We start from the raw sequence: 26,795 nt of genomic DNA, 5'->3' as shown, positions 1-26,795 counted from the left end.
TCCCTTTTGTGAAGTATATCTAAGCACTATAATAAAATTGCAATCAGGAATGAGCAGCTAAGCATCCTACCTATCCAAATTCAGCAACCCACTAGGCAGCAGTAAAACCAGATATATTTGTCCCAACAGCAAAGTCAGTAACTTTTAGGCAAATGCCTGTAAAAGAACAACTTTTTGCATTTCCTGTAATCTATTTGCTTGCTAGGAATAGTCTGTGCCATGTGATACTTCAAGCATGAGAATGACAACTGAATAATTGGGATTTCCCTTGTGTACTTGGAACCATCATCAAAAAATACATTTGGTCTTCTTAGGAAGCGATGCTACAGCAAAACACCCTTCAGAAGGAGCTACCCCTGCCCTAATGGGGGTACATAACAAAGTACGAGGCAAAAGCCAGGCACAACCACGGGCAGAGGCCAATTCTTCTGAAACTCAGTCAAGTTTGCTATCTTAACTATGATTCCTCATGTCCTGCAGTGCTTGCCTGGCTGTTTAAATGTATTCTGGCCTTCAGGGGTCATTGTCCTCCTGAAAACTGTTGGAACTGGACAGCTAGACCCAGCATTTAGATGAGTCTTCAAAGACTGTTAAAGCAGTAGAGTGCTTTGAAACGTTAAATGCAAATGTCTGCTACCAATTAATTAAGCTTCTACTAGGGCCAGAAATACCCTCTTCTCTCTCCCAAAGCCTTATTATGCTTTGGAAGCATTCCCTGAAAGTCAAGAGCGGTAGGGTGTGAGTCCCAAAGACCAGAGCTCCTCCTGGAGACTGCTCTGGCAGCAGTTCTTTCCTGCTGAACCAAGAGGCTCCAGTTCAGCTGTTGGTGACTCTGGCAGTACTGTGTAGGAAGGAGAAGGGGTCTCAAATGGGTAGAGACGGACCATTTAGGGCTGTACAGAGTACAGGCAGTTTCTGTAACCTTCCTGGGAAACCTGCGTGCAGACAGGTTTGTTTTTTTGAAGAGCAAGGCTCAGAAGCCTGCCTCTAAACAACAGCTGAGACCCTCCAGCTCGCAGGTCTTTGCCAGGTAAGACTCATACCTCCATGCATCAGAAGAGCAGAGGAAAGCCTGCTGTCTTGACTGCCTCCTGGCATCACCTGCCAGAAGTCTGTCCATTATAGCTTGTCTCAATCTGTTCTCCATCTTTCCTGTCAGCCTTAAAAGAAGATTTCCTGAATGACCCCCTGGTGGGAAAGAAAACGGACCAACTGGGGCTGCCTCAAACACTGCAGCAGGAGTTTTCACTGATCAACGTGCAGATCCGAAATGTCAATGTTGAGGTAGAGAGTTTCCTTTTACTGGCTTGTTAAGGAGGGGATGTGGGCAGCCTGGCTCATTGGAGCCTTTAGAGGGGAATGTTTTTTGCTGCAGTCTGTAAACAAGGTTTATTCTGAGCTGTAGAGATCCTGTTGGCCAGGGGTAGTAGGAAGGAGGGTAATCCCAGACACTGGGAGTGAGGGAAGTGTCTCAGCACAGTGAGTACACTGGCTGGTCCCAAGAAGGCTGGATGGTGTTTTCCTCTCTGCCTAGACTGTGGAGTGGAAAGTGACTTGTTCCACTACATGCAGCTGATCTCCTTTCAGCTGTTTCTGAACCCAGTCTGCTGGCCTCTCCCTACCCTGCACTCTCTCCATCAGTTTTGGCATCTCCCTTGTACACCAAACTCTCCTCTGTGTGTGGAAGCTGGCTGGAGGCACAGCGCTGGGGTGGGATGGGAGACTTGAGGCAGCTGCCTCCTTTCCCCACCCCTGTGGTTTCACAGCTCATGGCATGAACCCTGATGTGTTTTTTCTGAGACAGTGGCATATGATCTTAGGTGGTGCCTATTACTGCTGCCATGGGTCTGGAGCTCTCCACGGCCCAGTGAAGTGGGCTGGGGTGCAGTGGCTGATTCCTGGCACTACCTGGGCTGGCTGTGGTCTCCAGATGCTGGGATGCTGGCCTGGCAGTCTGCTGGCGCGAGCCGAGTCCGTCCCCATCTGCCTGGGGTTTTCTGCTGTCGCTGCGTTCGCTGCCCTTGAGAACAGCATGACTTCCTCTTAGGAGTGTGCGGAGGAATCAGCCCCTCAGCGTTAACTTAAGCCACTGTAAGTTTAAAAGTCCGTGGGGATGTCACTACAGAGCAATTGCTTTTCCTCACAGATGGATGCAGTGAGTCGTAGCTGTACGGTGTCAGTGCACTGCGGCAACCACAGAGTCAGGATGCTGGTGATGTTCCCTGTCCAGTACCCCAATAATGCTGCACCGTCCTTCCAGTTCATCAACCCAACCTCGATCACTGCCTCCATGAAAGCAAAGCTGCTGAAGGTGTGTGGGGAGTATACACTGTCTTTATAAATATACAGATGCTGGACACTTGATGTCTGGATTACTGACACAATAAAACATCTGACCTAGCCGAAGACATACCACAGGTCACTTTGAACCGATACATTGTGGAGCTCCTAGGGTGAGATTTTTGTTGGCCTTGCAACCTAGTATTTGCCTTTCTCCACTGGTGCTTTTTAAATGTGTTCTTCACTGTTCCAGTGTGATGTGTATTGCCTGAGGATCCCTAACATCCTTCTCCTCACGCAGTTGCCCCCAGCCCCATAATAGACAAAATGACCAGCTAAGCATCCAGCTGCAGAAAGATACTCTTTCTGAGCTGGGATGTTGCTTCCTGCTCTCCTCCACAAACTGTTTTAAAAATGAGGAGACATTTTACACAGGCCCTGCTCATTCCAGACGGGGTGTTTGATCATCTGGTATAGGAATTCCTATTGCTGATGAAATCCCTTCCCCGGCAGCAAGTTGATGGATCAATTTGGGCTCCTTCCTGAAAAAAAACCTGATCCAGTTTGCCAGAAACTGGTATGGAACGTATGGGCTACAGCAGTAGAGCAGCCCAAATCCTGGCTCAGAGTGTGCTGAATCTAGGTGCTCTGATCAAAGCTCAGAGCTGTTCCTCAAAGCAGACAGCACACCAGTGGGTCAGTGTGGCTCCAGTGGATATTATGGGATGTCTTTGGCCTCTCTGGATCCCGGCATCTTAGCTGCTCTGCAGGCAAAAAACGATGTGGGGAAGGTGTTGGGTGTAACCGTGATTCAAGCTGTGTCTTGTATGTATTACAGATATTGAAAGACACTTCTCTGCAGAAAGTGAAGCGGAACCAGAGCTGCCTGGAGCCCTGCCTGCGTCAGCTGGTCTCCTGGCTGGAGTCTGTTGTGGTATGGAGAACTGCGTGGGCTTTCTGCCCTAGTTTGTTGTCTTCTCCCACGGCCCACACTTCTGACTCTGCAGTGAGAGTCCGGCCTCATTAGATGTGTAAATAGACCCCAGTGCCTGGCCATTACATTTGTGTAAGCACTTCTGGTTAATGTTGAAGAAAACTGGGCAGATGATTAGATGTGTTTTGTTTCCGAAAATCAGGCCCTGAAGGTTTGCTGCTTTGGGGAGCTCTGCATGCTCACTGATACTCAGGTTAGCAGGAATGACTGGGGTTTGGAGCATCTTAGTGGTGCATGGTAACTTCCCAGCTCTGAGTATATCTCACCGAGTGCCAGGGCATGGTTATCGTCTGTGAGAGAAGATGAGAGGCCTCAGGGAGCTGATGGATTCATTCTTGTCAGAAAGGCAGTGACAGATATCTTTACCTCCTCAGTTCTAGTCAAAGATCCTGTTAGTCCTATTCTAGGATCTTTGTTTTCTTCACTTAAAAAAAAAAAGCTGTAAAAGTCTGTTTTTTCTGAAGCCTTGTGCTAAGGTTTTCTAGGGATGATACTGCAGATAAATCTAAGTCACACTCTGCCCTCAGCTGAGAGATCTGTGATACCTACTCAGCACCCCAGTGCCAGGTATTGGGTCTGTGTGTGGGTGAAGTGTACTGGAGTGGATGTTTTTAGCATTCAGGAAAAGATTGGAGAGTCTCCTTAGGTTTCTTTTCCAAGAGTCTTTGTTTATTCATCACAAATAAAGGGCTTTTTTTACATGGAAAGGCTTAATTCTGTTTGGTTTCAGCAGTAATGTAAGAGTGGGAACTTTCTCCATTGTATGGAAATCTGATGACTCAAGCTAGGCAATGCTGCCTTTGAAGAATTCCTTTAAACCTAAGCTGTAGTACTCTCTATCCAAATAAATGCAGATTTCTTCCAAAATTCCTATGGGTAGGCCTGAGGTCCCCCAGTATTTCACACCACCTGCCTTCCTCATTTCAAGACTCCCAGCCTGCATCTGAGCCCCCACAAACGCGTGGTATTTGTATTTAAGGTGACTTGGTCTCATTTACATCATTGAGGTATCAGGTTTAGCTCAGCTCCCTGTGTTGAGAAGTCACATCCAGAGTCTGAAGGTCAGATTTTCTGTATAGTTTCCCACCATTTCACCCCAAGTTAAGCTTGGTATTTCAGCATGGCTGTGGTGGGAGAGAAAGCTCTGGACAAGCAGCCAGAGGAGCCCTTTCCTCAACAGTAAATGTGCTTGCAAGTGCCTTTGCAGTCAGAGCAGTAGCTGTGCTCTGTGCTTGATCTGCTTTGGCTCAAAGGACGAGCACCTTCCGTGAGGCTGCTTGGCGCGGTGATGCCCAGCAGGAGTGTGATCTTGGGTAACTTCTGTTTCAGAACCAAGAGGACAGCACGTCCAGCAATCCCTACGCTTTGTCAAACTCCGTAACACCCCCCTTGCCCACGTTCGCCCGGGTCTCCAATGCCTATGGCTCCTACCAGGACTCTAACATCCCATTTCCACGGACCTCTGGAGCCAGGTTCTGTGGTGCAGGTTAGCCCCATCACTGACATGTTACAACAGCTACCTGGGGAATGGTCCTTTTAATATCTTGGGGAACACTTGCCTCTGAACAGGATGAGGCTTTGGTCACTGCCATGCAACGAGTAAGAAATGGTATTAAAGTAGCAATGCTGTGATAAATTTATAGATAATGAGTAGTTAGCAACTGTTCGCAGTTGGTGTTGCATGTGGGATTTTAGGATTTGGAAATTGAAGGACTAGTTGAAGGCCTTTGGCTTATGGCATGCCAGATGCATTGACAGACCTTTTACAGAAGACTGGGAATAGCTATTTTCCTTGCCTAGTTCTCTCCTACCAGCATTAAACTGCTGGACATATTCTGGCTCTCAGTCTTCACAAAATTACTGTGATTTAGGTTGAACACAGCCCTTGCTGAAGCCATGTTCTTGTTACTAACCATGCTTTTCTCATTCTGCACCCTTTCTGTTGCCCAAAATAGCTTTCCCAAGGTCATTGGGAAACTTCTCCACGTCCAGGTTTCCAGGAGAGTGTACAGTACAAAGATCATCCTTAAAAAACAGGTTAAGGTCTGAATACGAGCTGTTAAGTTTCACTGAGCTGTTTCAGATGCAAGCATGCCTCCTCCAGACCTGACTGCATGTTTTGAAAGCTGCTTTTCATACAGACCTCATTGAATTCCCAGCAAAAGTAAAGCAGAGTAGTATTGCATTGAATAGGCTCAGTGAAACCTTGCTAAGTCCTGAACCTCTTGCAAGAGTGGGTGGCTGAAGACACTTGAGATGCTGTAAAAATGGGGTAAGGCTTGTGAGAGAGTGCTTTGGAGTTGGCTTCAGATGGCTTGGGTTATCCTTTTGAAGAGTCCTACAACCTGCAGTGGTTTCTCTGCATAGCTAAACGTCACCTCACTTGCTTCTGGGACTATCAAAATGCTTGACAAGTTCTGGTGAAGAGTTAAAACATGAGTATGTATTTGCTCATTTTCTTTTACTGTCTTTTCTCTAACATCTGCAAGCCACTTGAGTTGGTGCTTTTAAGACAGTCATCTCAACCAAGCATGCTCTTTAATGGGTTTGCAGGGAGTAGATTTAGGCTGAGAAAATGAGATTGTCTACTTGTCTAAAAACGCTCAGGGTAGCGGATAGGCACCCAGCCCCTTGACTCTACCTTAAACGACCAGGTTTCTCTGGGTAGTCTACTCCTCCTTGTGTGATCTTTATGCCATGTCCTGTCTCTTCAGGGTACCTGGTGTATTTCACGAGACCCATGACCATGCACCGTGCAGTGTCCCCGACGGAGCCCACACCCAGGTGAGTACCCTGCATCACATTTGAGGTGTGCAGCTGTCACGGGCAGGAAGGCAGGAGAATATCATACCCTACGCTGGTGCTACTGCCCCTCAAAAAGTGCCTGACCTCTTGTGTTAGCTGTGACCTCGATGCAGAGAGACTGGTCCCTGACGTCACTGGCCCTCAGCAGAGATCCCTTTCTTCAACACACCTGAAACATGGCTAGCAGCTTGGATTAGTGGAGGTGGTGGTATGAGCCTCCGGGGCAATTTGGTGGATGAAAGCTCCTGAAAGTGTATTCTGTTGTTTCCAGGTCCCTGTCAGCTTTATCAGCGTACCATAGCGGCCTCATTACTCCAATGAAGATCCGCACGGAGACTCCAGGCAATCTGCGTTTGTACAGTGGGAGTCCGACACGCAGCGAGAAGGAGCAGGTCTCCATTAGCTCCTTCTACTACAAAGAGAGGGTAAATACCAGACCAAAAAGCCTTTCCTAACACTTCAGCTTTTGCGATCTGTATTCCTGTCATATAGCTTGAGCATTGCTAGTAACAGAAGCTTCATATTCCTCTCAAGAAGGCATCCTTTTACAGGCAGCTCTGTAAAAATGTCACATGGATTTATCTCCTATTAGTAACTTCTTTACTGATCCTCTCTAGCATTTGACCTGCTTATTTTGATATCTCTCTACACTGGCCATCACAGCTTCCTTCAGTGCATTACACTGTCTCCCTTTGCATTACATAGGGTTAAAATCTCACACTTAAGAAGTTGTAGACTCCAGATAAGTACATGTAGGCAGCTCTGCTTTTCTTGGTACTCCCTGATGTATAAAACAAAAAAGGGTTGTGGCTCTCCTGCAGTTTACTGACCGCCTCTCCTGGATTATGGGGTATATTTGGTTATTTCTATTACAGGTGTCTTTTTCAGTCCCTTTGGACTTTTTTCTTAAACAAAAATCATTCCTACATGATTCTCCAAAGATCTTCCAATCCACATACTTCTGGTTTAGGTGTAGGTCTTGCTGTCGTTGCTGTTTACAAGCAAGGCTTTAGGGGAGAGTGAAATTGTTTCCTTCTGGGACACAGAGGGTGAGGAAGACCTGTTGGTAATTGTAGGGTGACCACAGGGTAGTTCTGAAGCAGCTGAGGGCCTGCATGGAGCAGTTGCTTTGGGAGTAATGGGCCATGCAGCTTGATGAGAAACAAACTCCCTGTGCTTCAGCAGGGGATGAAGTGGCTTGCAAAAATATGGTAAGCTTCCACGAGGGCCTGAGAATTTGGGACATTTGAGTAGCTTGCCCACTGTCCATGCTGAGGGCACTAACCTGCTGCAGCAATGGAGAACTTCCAGGTACCCCAAGGAAAGCCAAGAGCTGTCTGCACTCTGTCGCAGTGGAGCTTGGCAACTCCTATCCTGGGAGTAGAAGGAAAGTCAGAGCCTTGAGCTTTCATCCTTCCTTGGCACTGAAAGGGTCTTAATTTTCCAGTAGTCCTGGACGGGACTGCTGAGCCCTCTGGGACTGTGTCCTGCTAACATGATGCGAGTTAGTCCTCCCCATTGCAAGCTTTGCCTTCATACAGACCCCAGAAGACTCTTGGAGTCCCCGTTCTGTTTTTTTTTTTTTCCCCCACATAAACTTCATTTTGATGAGAAGAGAAAATGGTGCCGCCTGATACAAGATTACAGTCTGTTCTAGTCTTTGCAGGAGAGTTTATTTAAAGAGCTACCTCTGTCCTCTGCAGTGTGCTTGTCTCTGACACGCAGCTCTCTGAGATGACAGACAAGGCTAAAAATAACATGTGGAAGCAGCTTGGTGCAATTTCATATGACCTGTCTCCTCAGTCCTTGTATTGATCGTGACAAGATTTTTGTCATGGGATAAAAAAAATTGAGAGAACAAAGCATGTGTGTAGCCATGTCTGCTGAAAGCCAGAGAAAATTCCTGTGTTCCCTTTCCCCCTGCCAAGCTATCTCCTCGCACGCTGGACTGGAAGAAGTGTAAGGGCCCTAGCAGGGAGCTAGCTCGAATGTTCTTGCAGATGAAATAGTTTAAAAAAAAAAAAAAACAAAAAACAACCTGTATCTCTGTTCAGCAAAGGTTTTCTGATTCTTCAGGCCACTGTTAGAGCAATGCTACATATTTTTATGTCATTTTGTTGTGAGGATTTTAAAAAGCCCAAACTCTGAGTCTAGTTAACTCCTTGCTCTGAAGCTTGGATTTTATATTTGCATTAAAGAAAAGTTGAAATTTTATGTGCTAAACACTCATGTTATATAACTTCAGCCCCCAAAATGAATTTGTCAGCGATAACCAGATATTTAAATCCCATGTAGCAACCACTGGCATCACTGCCATTAGCAAACAAATAGAATTTGCCCATTGCTAGACAGGAAATATGTTCCCATAAAGGCAGGGAAGCTGCTGAGCCCAGCAGAGATCTCCTTAGTAAACCAAAATGCAACTAAATCTGGCACTGAACCTTTCTGTGCTCATTTAAATGTGTGTGTATATATATACACACACAGAGATACACACATATATATATATCTTTCTCACTTTTTATTCACACATGCACACTCCTCCTTTCTTCCTCCCTCTTTTTCACTTCTCAAAAAAAACCCCACTAAAGAATAGTAGTCAGCAGAAAGGAGAGGCTGTATCTGTACTGTGGCAATGCCATCAGTGTTTCAGACCTGGATGTCTCTTAAGGAAGGTGCCATGGCTGTGTGTTTCTCCCCCCAGTCAGACCATCATGCCAGTGGGGACCTGGGGACAGCTCAGCCTTGCCTGAGGGACAGCTGTACACAGGGGTGGTGACAGCGGTGTCCTTACGCTTCCCATCGGGGAATTTGGCAGAGCTTGGAAACTGCTGCTTTCAGGACATCCCTCAGGCTTTGCCTGGTGCCCACCAGGTTGTAGCCCTCTCGCACTCAGAGCACGTGGGAGTGTAGGCTGGCAGCAGTGGCTGCCTACAGGAGAGCGGGACTTTTGGCGGGGGGACTGAGCTTAGTTTTGCATATCTACTGTAGTGAATTTCCTTCACCTAACTCCTCTTGTGAGGCCTGGTGGAGGAAGTAGCACAAGGCTGCAGTCTTCTCCTCTCTCTCTCTGTGGGGCCCTGCAGCCAGCCTCACCTCCCTGGCTGCAGGGTTCTCCCAGCAGTGAGGTGCAAGGGAAGGTAGAGGCTGAAGGTGTGGCTGATGGTCCTGACCGCCTATCATCAGCTGGAAATCAGTGTAAAATACATTGCACACGATGCAAATAACTGTTTTCGTGATGTTGACTCGTACAGAACTAGAACAGAATTTTTTTTTCAAGTGAGGGCACAGTTATGTGCTTTGAGAGATTCCATTTATTGTTGCTATAATACTGCGTTGAGTACTTAATGAAACGTCTGCGGGCTTGTAATGGAGCTATTCTGCATAGCCAATCAGTGAATTTGATTGCTCGCTCAACCTGAATGAGTTCCTCAACCCATAATGACAATTTCCACATGGCCCTGCCAAGTAGCAGGGTCTCTACATCCCTTCTAATATCCTGACATGTGACTTTTATTGTTTAAAATGAAAGTGAACAGTTACAACAGGTTCCAGTGAATTAAGTCCTGAAGGATGCTGGATGTTAAAGGGATATCTGAGTAAGCAGGAGTGTTTATTTAGTTTCCTGCAGATTTCTGTGCCATGGTGCTGGACAGCTGTGTTAAAAATGGTGCAGTTTGCACTTAGCTGCCTTCCTCTTCAGCCAAGAGGACTAAAACTGATTAGAGTAGGAGCCTGGCATGTGGGGATCCTGGGTGTTGTCCTCTGCTCTGCTGTCAATTCATGGTATGAACAAGGTCACATGAAGCAGTTCAGTGGTTCTTGCAGTAATACAGCTCCATGTGGAAGACTTTATTCAGATTTGTAGTTGACAAAGTCTTCCACAGAGGCTGGTGTGGGGCACAGACACAGCAGCCTTTGCCTTGGCGGGGCTGTAGGTAATGTTGTATAGTACAATGGTGTGTGGATGAAAGTGGGGATCGTGGTTTGCAACTGTTCGTTGTGTAACAGAACCATTGGGAACAGTATCTTTTCTCTGCTGGTTCAGGGCAGTTTTCATTTCAGTTTATTTACCTTTGTCTTTAATTTTCTTGGTGTCTTTCTTCCCTTTTCCTGGGTATAATGTTTTCACATACAGATGTCTCCTCGCTCTGCCCGGCGACGTTGGTCCATACAAGCAATTAACGACTTCCCGGTACTGTGTGCTGTGCTAATACTGTCCTTGATATAATCCTGTCTTCTGCCCAAGGGCCCAAGAATAAAATGCCACCTGCCTGCCTTTGAGTAACCTGCACAGAGGTGGGGGACTTGCACTCTACACAGGGCCTTCTCCAGTAAGAGTGAATGCACGTGCAAGTGGACAGGAGCAGACACAAGTTTTCAGGGTACAAATACTGACCCACAACATGCCTATTTCACCTGGCCTAGCAGTCAGGGAAGGATGCCAAGGGGTAGTTTGAAGTGTAAGAAAGAATCAACCTCTAAGAAACAGAGAGTGGACTGCAGAGGAGCTTGAATGATTATTATGCATCACCAGCCAACTGATGAGACTGACATTAGAGCACCTCATTTCTGAGAATGATGAAGCCTTGTTGGAGAGGGAGGATCACTTAAGAGCTGTGGAAGAAACAAACTGGTTGGGTTGCTGACAACGATCTGTCATCTCATTAAAATGAGCTGCCTATTCTCAGTGCAATGCACCATGAGATCTTATTTCCTGGAGCAATAAATAGAATTTCTCCTTAATTTGTGATCTTCTCCCAGCCCTTGGAATCGCACCACCCTGCATTGAGTTTGAGTGGTTGCACTTCCAGCCACCCTGGCAGGTACTCCCTCCTCCTGGCACCTGCCCTTCCGAGACTGCTTTGACAGTCGTTTTCCGTTAGTCAGGTCCACGTGTCCCTCAAGCTTGAACATCATTCATGTGAATGTCTCGATGATATCAGCGTTGCTCAAGCTGTGCTGTAAATTTGGGCAATTACTGTCTCATCACTCCTCTGCCAAGCATAGGCAAAGCTTAGAAAACTCCAATTTAAAGATGATCTCTTTAGGTCCGGTTTTTCTTAATGTCTGTGTGAACAACTGGTCTTTCACAGCCGCTGTCCTTCATGCTATCTCTTCGTAAGACATCAGGGAATAAAACAGAATCCTGTAACACCTAATTTAACTTGGTGTAATAGGATCAAGCCTTCCTAATTACAACAGCTCTAAGACTATACTAGCAAATAATAGGTGAAAGAAACCAGAAGTAATTTACTTGACTCCATTAAGGCTTTTTGCAAAGAGCTAATAAAGAAATGTGAGCAGTGGAGGCAAGAAATGAAGTTCTGTCTTGGATCAGGAACAGACTAAGAAAGAAAACCAAGCAAGGAATTTGCCAGCTTGTGGTGTGGTAAATTGTGGCACACAAAGGGCCACAGTTTAATTCCCTTACCACTGGCTTGGAAGGAAGAGCAAGCAGTGATGTGATAAAGTTATAGTTTTGTGTAGTGTATGCTTAAAAATGATACGTGCATTCATCCAGGCCTTGAAGGATTTGTTGTATTTGTGGATAACCTTTGGAAGAGGCTAATATCACACTCCCTAAAGTGGGCAGTGGTGCCCGAGGCAAGGACACAGGCATGCACAAAGAGAGGTGTGGATTATTTGTGCAGACCAGGTGCCTTCCTTTTGGAAGAAGAGCTCAGCATTGCTGAAGGTGCTCAGGGAAGCAAGAGTTTAGCAAGTCTAGAAGAAGGAATAATTCAGCCCTCTTTCTAGGTAATGACTAGCCTCCACTTCAGAAATGCCTGTGCTGAGGGCAGGTGCCAGCTATTAATTGGTGGAAGCTATAAAGAAATATTCTTGCTCTGGGGCACTTGATTCAAAAGTACCTCAGATTTTTTAGTCCCTTTGTGGAAGGTGCTTGCTACTGTGGGAGATGCTGGAAATAGTAAATGTTGATTATTTTGAAGAGAAAATCCAGGCAGTGCTGCATGACCTACATGGGGGAGTTTATCTGTAGGCAGTTGTTCAGAATAAAGGAGCATAGCTTTCTGCAGGGAGGCAGCAATTTTAAAATTTTATTTTAAAAAAATAATATTAGAAGCAGCTTGAACCTGAGTTTGAGCAGTTTTAACTCTTTATTTTGTAAATGCCTTATTGCAGCTTGATGTTCAGCATCAAGTCTGTTCCCTTCTGTCCGCGACCTTTCCCTTTGCCCTACTAACAAAAGTTTATACCACGAACCCTGAAATTTTGCATATGCTTATGCAAAACAGACACTTCACATTTCACGATGCTACTTACAGCGCTGCCTGGCTCAACAGGATCCAAAGACACACACACCCAACTGTTCAGCATCCTTTCCGAGCAGGCATGCAGCATTTTGTAACTACTTCTGCTGAGTATGCAGTGATGATGGTGGTTGCTACGAAGCAGTTGGTGGCTTATTCTTGGGCTATCTGTTTCTACATGTAACCCATTTACTGCCATCGTTATCACCTCAGATTGCGGCAAATTACAGCCTTGGGTATGGTAGTGCAGGTGCAGGCTGGCTCTTTTAGTCATTATTCAGTGCTGTTCCCTGCTGTCACCTCCAACCCCATGATTGTCATAAATGCTCTGGTTTCTTTCCTTCTGGTGCTCTGAGAAACTGATGAGTCTTAATTTACTATCACTGTTGCTATTTTCTTGCTTTTCTTCCTCTCCTTAAACTCTCAGGAGCAGCTGGGTAGATGCAGTTCTCCTTGGCATGGATTCTAGGCTGCAGAAAGAGCTAGAAATGTTGGGGGCAGTGCAGAAGACCTGTGTCTTTGACCTTCAGCTGTCAATAGTTAGCTTGGTGCATGCATGTTGATTTCTGCTTCAGCTCCAACTGTTACATTCCCTGCTCCCCCTCATGACCTGTGCTCCAGCCCCTAGGAAGAGACTTACTTTCTGTTCTACCCTAATGCCCGTGGGCCTCAGTGACAGCTTTCGATAACACCATAGTGGGAGCTTCTCCTGGGAGAAGAGGTGAAGCAGAAGGGAGAGAGGAGCCTTGTGCTGGACCTTGGCCAAATGGACCCAAGCTAGAGCTCTCCTTGCCTCTGGTAATCCCTGTTAATAGTGCTCAAATACTGGCTGATAGAGAGCTACTCCTGTAACAAACACTAGCAATTATTTGGTTCAAAGTAGAGCTTCTGCTGTCAACAGTGATGGGCTTTACCTCATCCATAATGGTTCCCATACTTCTGATTGTATTTTTTTCTAACGCTTTGTTGCTGTAGCTAAGGCAAACCTAATTGCAAAAACCAGGACGTTTTTAATGGTAACTCTACGTGTGGCTTTATGATTTTCTTCTGTCACAGCTCGAGGAGCAGGAAGTAGTGGTCATGGAAGTGTAGTACTGGCAGAGCATGTGGCCATCCACTGACTCTACTCCAGGAGCTGCACCAGTAAAGAATTAGGACTTCCCTTTTTGTCAGAAAATAGGCAGTGCAAAGAGGAAGAAAACAGGATTATTTTGTTGTGAGTCCAAGATTTCAGGGGGTTCTGATACATTTAGTGTCTTCATTTGTCTGGTGATATGCTAACAGCAAGCAGTGGAAACCATTCATGGGATCTCTTGTCCATTCTCATCCTCATTTGTTGTCATTTTCTTCCAAAAAAAAAGTGACTGAATTACCTGTGGAAAGTGATATGTGTTGTCCATGTTTCTAGTCTTTAAAATGCCTGTTGGAAGGCTTCTTCAGTCCGCTTTTGCAGAGGGCAGGAGCAGGTTGAATCTATTCCCGATGACAGGGCAGTGAACCTGCTTCAGTCAGAGGGAACTCTCCATCGGCTGTGAGACCTGGGGGCAGCTGGCTTACAGATGGTCAGGAGGTGACAAGTTGCTTTCCAAATTACCTGCCAAGCTCTTAGAAGCCCTTGGTGATGGACCAGCAGAATGTGGTTCTGCATCTGTAACCCTGGGTTCAAATACCTGCTCAGACACAGCACAAACAACAGCTTTTGTTGGGAGAAGCCTGGCAGCTCTTCTAGGACGGTGCCTGAGCTCTTGCACTGATGGCATGGCATTGTGCTGGGGCTCCCAAGCTTTGCTCAAGTATTGGTTTTGGCAGCATCAGCAGCTCCTTGGTGCGCACGTCCTTCAACACGGAAGGGTAGTTACATTTTCAGGTGTTACCAAAAGAGGTACAGTCTGCCTGACGGCAAGAGAGCCAGAGCTGATCCAGCCAGTGCCTTGATTAGGAACTTGTGGACTGAAGAGAGTTCAGTCTCCCACCCAACCACCGTCTAGCCACCTTCCTCTGCATAGCGCTTCTCGGCTTCAGAGTGATGTAGCAGATAAATACTGCAGGCAAATTCTGCTTGAATGGATTAGGACTTGAGGGGACATGGCAGAGAACAGGATCATGCCCTAGTCAGCCAGCTTTTCCAAAGCACTGAATACTGACAGCCCTGTTTCCACCAGCGTCTGGCACCTCAGCGTTGGACAGCATGCACACTCTGCTCCTCTTTACTCTGGGGAGCGGTGGAAAATCAGGGGAACTGTGGTGATGCTCTGTCACGTGGGCATCCTTGGAAGAATCCACCTGCACCTCCTCCAAGTCTGAAACACCTCCTGCACTTACTGTCAGGTCTATGCTTGAGCCTCTGAGCCTTGGTCACCCCGTGTCCACAGTGACTTCAGGAGCACATCCTTTTTGCTTCTTGTGGCATGTGCTAGCAGTATGCTCAGCCTGGCAAGACCTCCTCAGCACACAGGCCTAAGCTTGGGCCAGGCAGGCAGTGAAGAAGGAATTAATTTCTTAAGGTTCTTAGGGGTTTTTATGGGCATTTTGTGTCTGTGAGAAGCCTACTCAGGTTCTCATAGGGTTGCGTGGCCATGGCCAAAGGCAGTTTGGCACCCAGCCATCCCAGAGCTGGCCTGACATCCACAGCAGAAGGGACCCCGCTTGCAGGTCCAAGTCCTGCCCTTCCTGTAGCCCAGCCTGCTCTGTAGGAGAGCTGATGTGTTGCCTGTGCGAGCTCTGCCTGCCCTGCAGAGCTATCAGCACAGGGCAGCTTTGCTGGCCCCTTCCAAGGTACCTTTCTGCTTCAGATAGGGGTGTAGGAACGCCCCCCCCAAGTGCCTCAGGAGACTCTCCATAACTCAGTATGACCAGGAGACACTTCTGCGCAGGAGCATGGACTACATGTGTCAGTAAGGGCACACGCCACAGGGGAGCAGCATTGCAAAGCATCCCTCGCTGCATTGGGAACCCTGCGTAGCAGCCGGTGCTTCCTCGGTGGAGCTCCAGTGCCTTCTGCCTGTCGTGCTGCCGCACATCCTCTCATCCCTCCTCCTCACCCTCCTAGAGCCAGGAGCTGGAAGAGACCGGGATACCAGCCAAATACTCTACTGTGTTTCATGCAGCCAAGGTAGCTTTACGCAGCTTGGCGTTAAGACAGCCTCTGTGTCTATTACCGGGAGTATTTGGGAGTCATCTTGGCTTCTTGGTTTTGTCCCCTTGTGTTGATTCCTCTCCTTTCTTCTCCCCCCCTGCCTTATGTCCTGAGCCAGCTGTAAGTAGCTGTGAGCATGGTAGCTAAGGATCCTTGCTAGGAAAACTTGGGCCCTGCTTTATCATCTGCCAATGTTTGTTTGAAGCTGTTGGTGAAGCAGGAGGTAGGAGCCCTGTCCTGGCGCTGAACAGGGGCATACTCAAACACTGAAAGAGGAGACCCAAAAGAGACAGTCTGGAGCTGTCAGCTTGCCCTGAAGCTAAGGGCAAACAGAAGCTGCCTCCCACATGTCTCTGTGCTGATGTTGGCTGAAGTCAGCAGTGGTCTGTGCAGAGGGTTCCCAGGCCAGACCTCTAATGAGAATGATAATTGAACCATCCTCCTGCCAAACCTGCCCAGGTTTGATTGGCATCCCAATGCTGATTTGTTCTCTTATTGGCTTTCACAGGGGAACTCACAAAATACTTTTTGAGTGAGTTTGACCTTGAGCTCGCTGCCTTGACCTGCTTTTCACTTCCTACAGATGGAGATGCTTGTTCTCCTGGGCATGTCATGGATGTTTTCCAGGGTAACACAGAGCCTTCTGAAAGGCAGGTTTGGGTGCTGCTTGCATTATTCCTGACCCTAGTGCTTTGTTCCCTGGCCCAAGAAGCCTGCTGTCCTCCTCCCAGTAACACGGTGCCATTTGTTCTGCAGAAATCAAGGAGGTGGAAAAGCAAACGAGAAGGGACAGATGCCAACAACCGACCCATCAAAGCCGCTGGGAAAGTTATTATCCAAGATATTTCCTGCTTGCTGCCTGTCCACAAGCTGCTGGGAGAGCTCTACATGTGAGTACGAGCTGGCAACCTTTCCCAAATGAAAGCAGCCGTCTTTTGGCACTGCTGTGTTTTAATCTTGAATCAGTCAGCACTGATCTTTGAATGTTTCCTTACCTTCTTCCTCTGTTCTTGCCTTGCTGCTTTTTTATGGTATCCCTCTCTGCCTGTGAGAGGGGACTTGTCTCCTATAAATCTGAAAAGTGTGATAGAAGAAGTTTGTGATGGGGTATTGTACACAGAGTTTGAACCAGTGCTCCGGCATCACCACTGCAGGTTCAGGTTTTCATCAGCTAAAGAGATAAATTATCAGTACCAATTCTTTTTCAAATCTCATGTTAAACTCCACACTCAAACACACAGGCTTAAAAATCCCAATAAATGCTCATTGTCATACTATAAAAGTGTTATTAGCTCCTAAGGCTCTTTAATTTCAGAAGTGTTTGGAGTGCCCGATTCACTTGGAGACTTGGTTGTACGTGACAGTGATTGTACAGCAAGTTCTTCTGCTTTAATGGAAAGGATGGAGAAGTTCCGTTTGTTCTGTTTGTTTGGGTTTTTTTTAAACAAGGAACTTCTTTTTCCAAACTGTCTAATTCAGATAGTTACAAAATCTCTGTTACTGAATTTTTGCTTCCTCAGCTTTGGTAATACTGTCTGGTCTTTCACAGAATTTCCAGTGTATGGACATAGACTGTTTTCTGTTTGCTCTAAGATCTTAAGTGGTAAAAATATCGAGTGTCTCAGGAAGATTTATGATGATAAGCAGGAAAGCCCATGTGGGTTTCCTCAGCCCGCCTTGCCAGCCTCTCAGAGACCCTCCGGTGGGTGCGTTATCCCACTGGGGAACAGGCTGAAGACCAGCCTGCTTCTCCACGGCATACCACCGCATCCCTCCTGGTCAGTCAGAGCAGACCAACAGGCTGAATGGGAACAGGACCACGTAACTGCTGGCACCAGCTTCTAGGGACAAGAATGCATCTTGGCGTGGCGATACCCTGGCACAAGTTTAGTCTGATACCTCCTTGGAAATGGTGCTGTTTAAAATCAATCTCAGCTAGTTTGGAGCTGGACTTGATGTGCGGTGTGTTAGTGAAGATGAATAGTGGGAGAAGGATGGCAGGGATCCCTGAATAGCAGAGAAGGAAGGGATGGGATCCTGTGCTAGCAGGCTCGTATTGATCAGGAAGCTCTGGGCTGCTCACTGCTGCCAGTACCACTTTCCCCCCATCCCTCCCCACCTTCGCAGGTAACGTACCAACCAGAGCTGAGCTATCTCCTTTCTTTTTAGACTGAATGTGAATAATATCCAGGAAACTTGCCAGAAGAATGCTGCCTCAGCCTTGGCTGTGGGACGGAGGGATCTCGTACAGGTATGACGTTGAATCAGGGCTCTTCCTCAGTGTGCTGTGCCACACTCCAATGGCCTGTGCAGTCACCTGGATACCCAAACAGCCACCTAGATTCAGCAGGTGTTCCAGGGAGCCTCTGGTTGGGGAACCAAGGCCTGTGAAACAGCCACGTAGGAGCCTGAGGAACAGCCTTGCTGACTCTTGGCATCGAGAGTTCCCTTCCCAGGGCTGCAAGCAGATTGTGTTATGCCCTTTGCCAAACTGAGTGAAGCACATTTTTCAGGGAATTCCTGCAGGCAAAATGAGGAACACAGCCTGCTTTTGAGTCAGCAAATGGAGTAACTGTGCACAGAGTTGCCTAGCTGCTGTCAGCATTTTGATGGGTGATTTTTTCTTACTTACGTAATTGTCCCCATTTGGTATTCATCTGCGCTGGCACTGGGAGCTCGCTGCAGCTAGCTTCTCCCTGAGAGTCTGAGCCCAGGGACCCAGCTTCAGAATGGGGCTGGCTACTTGCCTTCAGCTAATAATAGGAAAAAAATGGCTATTGTGGCCGATCCTTTTCCATGTGGTCAGTCCATCGCAACAGGCAGAACATTTGACAGGGCTCTGGAGTGCCTGAAAGAGATGGGAATGGGCTGGCACTGCCAGAGGAGCCTGTGCATCTCTCCTGAACATTTGGCTCTTCCTAGACCCGGGCAGAAAACACACATAGGCTTACCTGATCTGAGCAGAAGCAAACTCAAGCTGTTGTCTTGCTTCTTGGTGAATTCTGCTAGACCAGGAGAGAGAAGGTAGATCTAGTTCCCCTTTGTCTGTGCTTCATCTTGCTGTCTGGTTTGCCCACACTGGGCCAGAGCTTGGGTGGAATAACTTCAGCAAGATTTCTCTGAGATACCTCTTTCTTGCTTGTTTTCCCCTGTCCTGTGTAACTCCAGCCTGCATTGCAGCTTGCCTTGTTCCTGGCACACACGGAGGCTTGAGTTGCAGGTTACACTTAAGATGTGCTTTATAGCAGTGTAGGAAGTGGCGTCTTTCCCATTTCCTTTCTGTGCTCTCTTGTACTCAGCCTTGTCCTCGTATCAGTTTCTCTCCTGTTTCTTTCTCTCTGGTTTCACAGTGAGCAGCTGTGGGACTACTGTTCCTGGCTGCTCTTTGTACTTGGAGCACATGTTTTTTCTTTGCTTTTCCGTGTTGTCAGCTCTCTGATTTCTGCTGGTTTTCCAGCACCATGCTCCTTTTCCTTCCCTGCCCTTTTTTCATGCCAAACTAGGAGCTTTACTTTTCTCTGGAGTATTCTAATTACCCCATTTTAAAAGGCACAGCAGAAAAAAAAGTCCCAGGTCAGTGATATAGAGACTGAAAAGATGGGACCATGATAAACAGAGGAGAAATTTCATGTGGAGTAGTTAAACTGTTGGAGCAGGAATGGCAAACTGTACTCTTGTCTGCACCGGGCTGTGCTAGAACAGAGGTGTTCAGTAACACTCACAGCTAATCGAAAGATACTTTTCATGAAAATGATGATTCACCAGTAAACTTTCTGCTAACAGACATCTCCGAACCCAAGAACTGTATCAAACCCGTTGGAAGTTTGTGAATATAAAATGCACTAATAGATCTGTTAAGCTATCCTGACGGGTCTGTTAGACTTGCAGACTATTCTTCAAAGTTTAACCCAAACTCAAATCAAGTGGGACAGGTTTGTGTTACCCTGTATATTATCTGTGACACCGAGGCTGAAACTGTTCCCTGCTCCCAGGAAAAAAAAAAAAGCAAACTCCATTATTATCTGTCTGTGAGTGAATTTGTGCACACCTATGCCCTGGGAGTGTGGTGATTTCTAATTGTAGCTTTGATGCTTTTCCTTCCTGTCTGCCAGGTTTGGTCACTGGCCATGGTAGCCACTGATCTCTGCCTTGGACCGAAGTCTGACCCAGATTTGGAGATACCTTGGGCACAACATCCATTTGGACGTCAATTACTGGAGTCCTTGTAGGTGTCTGAATGCCAGGGAGGGGTTGGGGAATGGTTGCTGAAGCGTAGCCCTCGATAACTATGTACGTTGTAAGGCATCATTTCACATTTGGAGTAGTGCCACAGCGTGTATTTTTTTTTTTCCCCACTCAAGCCTGAGATGCATCAAGAAGGGAAGCTGCAAGTGTGTTTAAGACATACAGGAGGTGGCATTTGGCCTCCCATCTAGTACCCAGGTCTTCCTTGGCCAACGTTGAGCAATAGGCCAGGGGCAGTTGGAGCTCTGCTTTCGAGCGTGCCCACAATGCCTGATTGGAGATTTTGGGTTTCTGCTCCCCACCTCTTAAATGAACATGTTGGCGCAGCTGCTTTTTTTCACCTTCAAATTTGCTGTTGCCATATAGCATTACTGGGAAATCATTCCACTGGTCTCAAAAGTGTTAGCTGCAGATATCTTCCTGCCGGTGAATCTGTCCAGGAGGGGACAAAATTACTAATTGATATTATCTGTTGGTATACCCTGTTTGGAGACACAGGATTTGTGTGGTGTACTTTGCATGCTGTTGCTTGACCTAGCTCTTTTCGTGCTGTTATGGCAGCAGTGGGAGTGGAGCGCAGGTTGTTCTTCATTGCTCTCAATCTTTAGAGCAAACCAGAAACTTCACAGCCATCCAGAAAGCCTGTGGTGGGGTTTTGCCTTGTGATCTAGATGTGGGATGCTTGCACGTAGAGGGTTTTGTCAAAAAGACATTTTTGGGGTGAGTCTAATGGCTTCAGCTTTACATCCACTTAAAATCAGTTCTGTGATGTTGTTCCTGAAGCTGCACAAACTTGGGATTATCAGGCCACAAGTACTGAAGCGTTTCCAGAGCTCCCATCTTTTTCCCACCTGTTAGACCACGAGTGTTTTCAGGAGGAGGACTTGGCTTCTCAAAGGCATGACGGAAAAGACGACCCGGTCCCGCAGAGCGCACATGCCTCCTGTGGGCGTATTGTGACCCAAATTGATTTATGCAACAGGCTCAAAATTAGTTGCCCTGGAGTCTCGATGCTTTTGCTGCTGAATTCTGCCCAGTCTCATACTGTCTGTCTTTTCATTTCCCAGGCTGGCTCATTACTCGCAGCTCCACGACGTGCAGACCCTGGCCATGCTGTGCAGTGTGTTTGAAGCCCAATCCAGGCTACAGGGGTGCCCAAACTCCTACGGCCCCTTTCCTCAGCGTGCCTCCAACCTGGCCTCCCACAGCCGATATGTATGATCGCCATTTCTTTCCCATTTGCCTTGCATATCTTTGAACATCTCTCATGTAGATGACATGATTTCCTTTCCCCCTCAACAGCCCAGCTTTACTTCCTCTGGCTCCTGTTCCAGCATGTCAGATCCTGGACTTGGCACTGGAGGCTGGAGCATAGGTACTGAGACCTGGGTAGTAAATAGAGGAATCTGCCTCCCTTCTGGCCTAGGTTTTAGATGGCTCCTGTGGCGGGGAAAGAAGGGAGTTAGTACTGGCTGTGACTGCAGATGTGCTCTGCCAGAGCAGCTTTCCGGGGTTTGGCCAACGTGTTGTGACTCCGTGGCTGGAAGCGAGCAGGGCTTGCAGTAACCGTGTCGATGTTCCCGCAGTCTTTCCCCTCTGACTTCTGTAACGTGTGTGCAACTGGGAGAAACTGTTGCAAACACCCTAGACTTAGCAAGCTAGGCCCCTGGATCGCAGGCTAACCCAGAGCCAAGAGCTCCCACTGCTGCCTTTTCCAGTTGGACACAGGTGAAGAGACAGACCAGTTTGTACTGTTTTGCTTCCAGCCTGGCTGTAGCAAGCACTCGGGGTGACTGCCTGGTGCTGTAAGCTTTCCACAGCCCCAGCACTTTGCACAGTTGGAAGCTGTTATCCATGCCAATGACTCCTGGTAATTTCCTTATCCTTTATGTGCCTGGACATGTTTTCCTAGGATTAGCTGCCAGGGATCAAGGTCGGGCTGACTGGCCTGCAGTTCCCTGGGTCCTCCTCCTTGTCTTTTGAGAAGACAGGAGTGACATTTGCTTTCCTCCAGTCCTCAGACACCTCTTCCAATCACCACAATCATTCAACAATTATTAAGAGTGGCCTCGCAGTGTCATCAGCCAGCTAATTCCACAGGGTTTGGGGGGAAAAAGCAATGCTGTGCTTTCTCCTGTCACTGAAAAAACAGCAGCAGTTGGGAAAGCTGGGTTCTTGCCCGCAGGCCTAAGGACTTTTTTCAGCTGAGCTACAAAGGTGTCAAAGTCAAGTCACTCTTAAGGGTTCTGGTGTCCAAGCTGAAGCTGTTGGCTGATTCCTCGTGATATACGTGGCCTGGGGCAGCATCAGCCCTGTTAGCACCAAAGCTGTGACTTTTCAGTGCGATACCAAGGTGTCTGTCACGTGAGGAAGAGTGGAGAATGGGGGTTAGCTGAGCTGATGTTGTCTTGCAGTGGTTATTAGCAGTCTTCTCCCTGCCCCAGGGCAATGCCCTACATACAGAGGCCCCTTTACATAACATCAGCCCTGATGATGAGAGTCCTCCCTGTCTAGGAAAGAGGAGCCCAGGCCTGCTGGGAATAACATTCCCAAGGAAACTCCATGGGATTGGTTGCCTGGGTATTTTTTGTCTAAACTGCTAGGCAAAAGGGATTCCTCCATATTCGATTTCTCTGCCTGATGATCCTCATTCCCATCCTGCCACCAGAAGTGCAGTAGAAGCACTTGGCAAGTAGAGGTTGGCACTTAGTTTTTGAGGCAGGACAGTGTTTGTAGGAAGGCAGAAGGTGATACAACCGTGTCTTCGAGAGAAAACCGGGGTGGGCGAACGTGTGGCCTTTCACATCTCCTTCCCCGGTTTTGACAAGGTTGTGCTTGTGAGTGCTGTGCTTTCTGAGGTGCGTTCACAACCTTTTGATGCTTGCAGCAAACAAAGATGCGGAGCAGGCCTCCACTCCCTGGTGTGAGTCTTCTCCGGATGACTTCCGCTACGGAAACCTAATGTATCCCGATCATCGGGAGCGTGAGAAAGACCAGCATGAGAAAAACAAAAGGTAGGTTATAGCATGTCTTGGGGGCACTGAGGGATGCCTTTCTCTGTGCCCAAGTCAGCTGGAACTCTACAGCCGGGTCTCTGTTTGTGCTGTGAAGTACCACACCTGCTCCTAGACCTTTTCATTCAGGTGGGCATTTGGAGAAGCTTCATGCTGCAGATCAGCTCTGCTGAGGCTGCATATGATACATCTAGAAGTGGCCATGGTGGGGGCCCCAGAGGGCAGTCCACCCGTTGAGTCTACACCCTTGAGTGCTGGAACAAGTGAATGCCAGAGCAGTTAGCGTTCAGCGATGTTTCAGCAAGACGTGGAAAGCAATCCGCTGCTCTTCTGGCGATGTGAGCTGGTTGCGTAGCCGTCGCTGGGAAGAGGATTGCAACCAGAGTCTCTGAGAGTCAATCAGGTGGATGACAACCCTCTTTGTTCCTCTAGGCTCCTGGATCCTGCCAACACTCAGCAATTTGATGATTTTAAGAAGTGCTATGGGGAAATCCTTTATCGCTGGGGCCTGCGAGAGAAGCGGGCTGAGGTTCTGAAGTTTGTCTCTTGTCCTCCTGATCCCCACAAAGGCATTGGTGAGTGTCTGCTCCGGCTGCCCAGGCAGAGTCACAGAATCACAGAATCATCTAGGTTGGAAAAGACCTTGAAGATCATCTAGTTCAACCATCCAGCTCTGCCTTAGGAACGTGCGGGCAGCCGGGGGGATGAAAAGCGCCCATCAATTGGCCCGAGGGTTAGCTCTGCCAGCAGAGGAGTTTGGCTGCTTCACGGCCCCGGGTGGAGATGAGGCTTGCAGATGTTAGTTCAAGGGCTTTGTAGACTGTAACATCTCTCCAGCAAAGCTGGAAACGCACATACTGCTACGCTAGCAATGTTCAGCTGTTTATGCTGATGGCTATTCTTTATTCCCTGTCCTAATCTCTGGTTCTGGGCTGAAGTGTCCTTACAGTGCATGCGTAAAATTGCAAGGTGTCTAACTGTAGATGAGCTAGCCGAGAAACAGGCAAATAGAACATTTCTCCCAAAATATTTTCAGCAGTGTAGGTGCCCAGAACTGCCACTTAAGGATAGCTGCCAAAATGTCATCTTCCTAGGCCTCTGGGAAAAAATGCACTTAACTGGGAGGAGAGAAGCAGGTGAGAGATGCCAGAGAAGCAGCAGTTGTCCCACCTTGTTACCTGGGACGACTCCTGGGGAGTAACTGGAGTCAGAATTGGTGATTTCAACCACTGCTATTGCCCCTCCGTGACTAACAGTCACAGCACTGCTATAGCATGCATCGAGCGCACTCTGTGCTCTCTGTGATGAGAGACAAAGGCCGTTCTTGTTTGCTCTTAGTTATGCTTTGTAGTGATGTGAGGCAGATGAGACCAGCGGGAAGCCTTCATCTCCACAGCGTGTGTCAGCATGTCCCAAGGTAGAAACCTGACACGCGCTCCCAGCTGTTCATCCCTCGGGGAGCAGTGGGCCAGCCTGTGCCCCGGCACGCCGATTCCCCATTTCTTTGCTTCCGTACAGAGACCAAACTGAGACCTCTAAAAGATACATTTTTCCCACCCTGAAGGAAGTTTGAGGCAGATCCCTTGGGCCGTGGGTTCGGGGGACTCATCTGTCAAAGCGGGGGCTGTATGCAGGGCTTCTCTGTCCACGATTCTGCCAACACTAATTGTCTCGCTCTCCATTTCTTTCCTCCGGCCAGAGTTCGGCGTGTACTGCAGCCACTGCCGCAGCGAGGTGCGTGGCACCCAGTGTGCCATCTGCAAGGGCTTCACCTTCCAGTGTGCCATCTGCCACGTGGCAGTGCGGGGCTCCTCTAATTTCTGCCTGACATGCGGACACGGAGGCCACACCAGCCATATGATGGAGTGGTTTCGCACCCAGGAGGTGTGTCCCACGGGCTGTGGATGCCACTGCCTGCTCGAGAGCACCTTCTGAGCAGTGCTGACAGCAGGGCACCCACAAACTGGATTGAATATTTAATTCCCAAGCCATGTTGAATCAGCGCTGCTCCACAGTGTCTGGAGGAGATGCCACAGGGAGCTGAAGCAGGATGTCCTGGCGGTGCGCTGCAGTGATGTTTACAAGTGCTTCCAGTATTCCTACACTTCCCAGGTTGCTTTCAGACTGATTTGACCAAACTCCCTGTGTCCATTGCTGGCGATGGATGCCAGACCGGAAAAATTTCTCTCTCCTGCAGAAGGGTGTGTGAATATTGGCTAGTCTCCGTTGGGATGAGGTGGTGTTAAAAAGCTCCTTTGGAAAGGGCTCACCTGGCAGAGTCGGACTCACTCCAGCTACGTGATGTCTTTCCAGGTGCCTCCTGACAGGGGCTCAAAGTGAGCAAAATAGTTGTTCTTTGCACAGTTAAAGCAGAACTAATTCACAAGCAACAGTGAGCTCTAAAAGCGAACTGTAAACTGCGCTCGAAGAGCAAATAGTCCCTGGGACTGTGCTCAGAGGGACTTTTGGAAGCAACAGGGTCCTTGTTTTGAATTGCTGTTTACATCGTTTAGATTTCCCCATAAAACAAGAGAATGAAACTGCATTTTTTTCAGGATTACTTCCTACATGGCTTTCTACTCCCTGGTCCGTACCCGCAGCTGGTGTGCAAAGCCCAGCCCTGTGCCCAGGCTCCCTAGGACGAGCTGCTTTCTTCCCGCAGGCCAGAACCATTACTCTGAAGGTGTCTCCATCTCCTGCTCTGACCGGGTGATACAATGCACTTTAACTTGCCTGTCCCTGCCTTGTCAGCGTGTCCTGGTGACTGGGAAGGGCATCTTTGAGATCCCCATGGACAGTGGCACCTGAGGGCGTTTTGAAAAGCCTTTTGCTTCCTTACTGGGAAAACACAAGGAGGGTGCTTGCTCTGTGCAGCTCCTTTTGGCTGTTTTCTCCAGGCTCTATGGTGGGAAATCAGTGAATAATTTGAGATTTGCTGCTGGTGTGCTTGAGAGATGAGGCTCCCGAGCCAGAGAGGCAGCAATTTCTAGGGGAAAAAGGGGTTTGGAAGGGTGGTGGGATTCACGGAGGCAAAAGGTTTGTGCCTTTTCTCCCTGTGGAGCTTTGGGTCGGAGAATGCGAGCGCTTGATCCATCCGGGGCTGTGCTGGCCAGGCACTCCCAGCCCGGGGACGCTGCTGTGCCGCTGCCTGGGGGGGTGTGCGCACCCCGAGCGCGCAGCCTCTGCCTCTCCTGAGCAGCGTCAGCCTGAGCTTTGGCTTTGGGCATATGTGTGGTCAGGGATGAGCCCGCTGGAGTCACCCCCCCACCCGCACGGGCGCTGATCCCGTCCCCCCGCGCTTGCCTGCTGAGCAGGGCCGCGTGCCCTGCCCGCTTCCAGCCTTTGTGCTAACTCCAGCTCTGGGCTCCTGCCGTGGAATAAACAGATGGTGTATCTTAAACATTAAAACATTAAAATTATTTTTTTAAGTGCTGTTCTGATCGAACGTGGTGTCGCTGTGCTAGTTCTCCCTCCGTGGGGAGCCCCCAGCAGCTTTTCCTCCCAGCACGGCGGTCAGCGGGGCACCCCACAGCCCTCTCCCCACACCCCAAAGCTGGGGGTCTCCCTCTGGATACCGGTGCCCAGTGGCAGCAGAGACCTGCGGTAGCTGGGGGGCTGCCGCTGGGACCCCCCACCCCGGCTCTCACAGCGCCTGTGTCCGTGCAGGGACGATGTGACGGCGCGTGGCTCTGCGATGGGAACTGCCCGCGGGTCGTGATGCACCTCTTGCGAAAACGAAGCCGGGCGGTGTCTGAGCTGCCAGCGAACCAAACCCCACGTCCTGCAGTTTGGGGAGGCCCCGGGCAGCGTCTGCACCCCCAGCCACCTGGGGTCCTGCCCGGCGCCGCGGGGAGAGGGCTCCCGCCCTCCGCCGTCCTACGTGACAGCCATTCACCTCGGAAGTATTTTCATTTCCATGCTTGAGTGCGCGTGTAGGGTGGAAGGGAAAGGAGCCTTGTTATTTAAAGGTGACAGACTGACAGATTGTGGTATTTATGCGTGTTATTACAGTTCATTATGGTCTATCTCCATAATATCTGAATACC

At 48.5% G+C, this 26,795-nt stretch overlaps 1 protein-coding gene across 6 annotated transcripts in view; it reads left to right on the top strand.

Annotated features, from left to right (window-relative positions):
• WDR59 (WD repeat domain 59) overlaps window positions 1-26,182 on the top strand; it is a 50,570-nt gene extending 24,388 nt beyond the window's left edge. Inside the window, exons 13-27 of one of the 6 annotated variants that reach the window (XM_074881299.1) lie at window positions 1,160-1,284; window positions 2,147-2,311; window positions 3,119-3,214; window positions 4,604-4,760; window positions 5,989-6,058; window positions 6,351-6,504; window positions 10,218-10,274; window positions 16,247-16,380; window positions 17,660-17,741; window positions 19,603-19,715; window positions 20,803-20,950; window positions 21,038-21,110; window positions 22,623-22,749; window positions 23,182-23,324; window positions 24,449-26,182. In XM_074881299.1, the coding sequence (XP_074737400.1) occupies window positions 1,160-1,284; window positions 2,147-2,311; window positions 3,119-3,214; window positions 4,604-4,760; window positions 5,989-6,058; window positions 6,351-6,504; window positions 10,218-10,274; window positions 16,247-16,380; window positions 17,660-17,741; window positions 19,603-19,715; window positions 20,803-20,950; window positions 21,038-21,110; window positions 22,623-22,749; window positions 23,182-23,324; window positions 24,449-24,684 (1,880 nt within the window). In that variant the 3' untranslated portion in view covers window positions 24,685-26,182. Of the gene's footprint in view, window positions 1-1,159; window positions 1,285-2,146; window positions 2,312-3,118; window positions 3,215-4,603; window positions 4,761-5,988; window positions 6,059-6,350; window positions 6,505-10,217; window positions 10,275-15,998; window positions 16,141-16,246; window positions 16,381-17,659; window positions 17,742-19,602; window positions 19,716-20,802; window positions 20,951-21,037; window positions 21,111-22,622; window positions 22,750-23,181; window positions 23,325-24,448 lie in introns of those variants that run through there. The other 5 variants (XM_074881300.1, XR_012630516.1, XR_012630517.1 and 2 more) reach the window with 5 other exon arrangements.
• The last annotated feature ends 613 nt before the right edge of the window (window positions 26,183-26,795 follow it).

The sequence above is a fragment of the Strix uralensis genome, chromosome 12 (genome assembly GCF_047716275.1).
Source record: "Strix uralensis isolate ZFMK-TIS-50842 chromosome 12, bStrUra1, whole genome shotgun sequence".
Taxonomy (NCBI): Eukaryota; Metazoa; Chordata; class Aves; order Strigiformes; family Strigidae; genus Strix; species Strix uralensis.
Note: the sequence above shows the minus strand (reverse complement) of the source record. Positions and strands in the feature narration are given on the sequence as shown.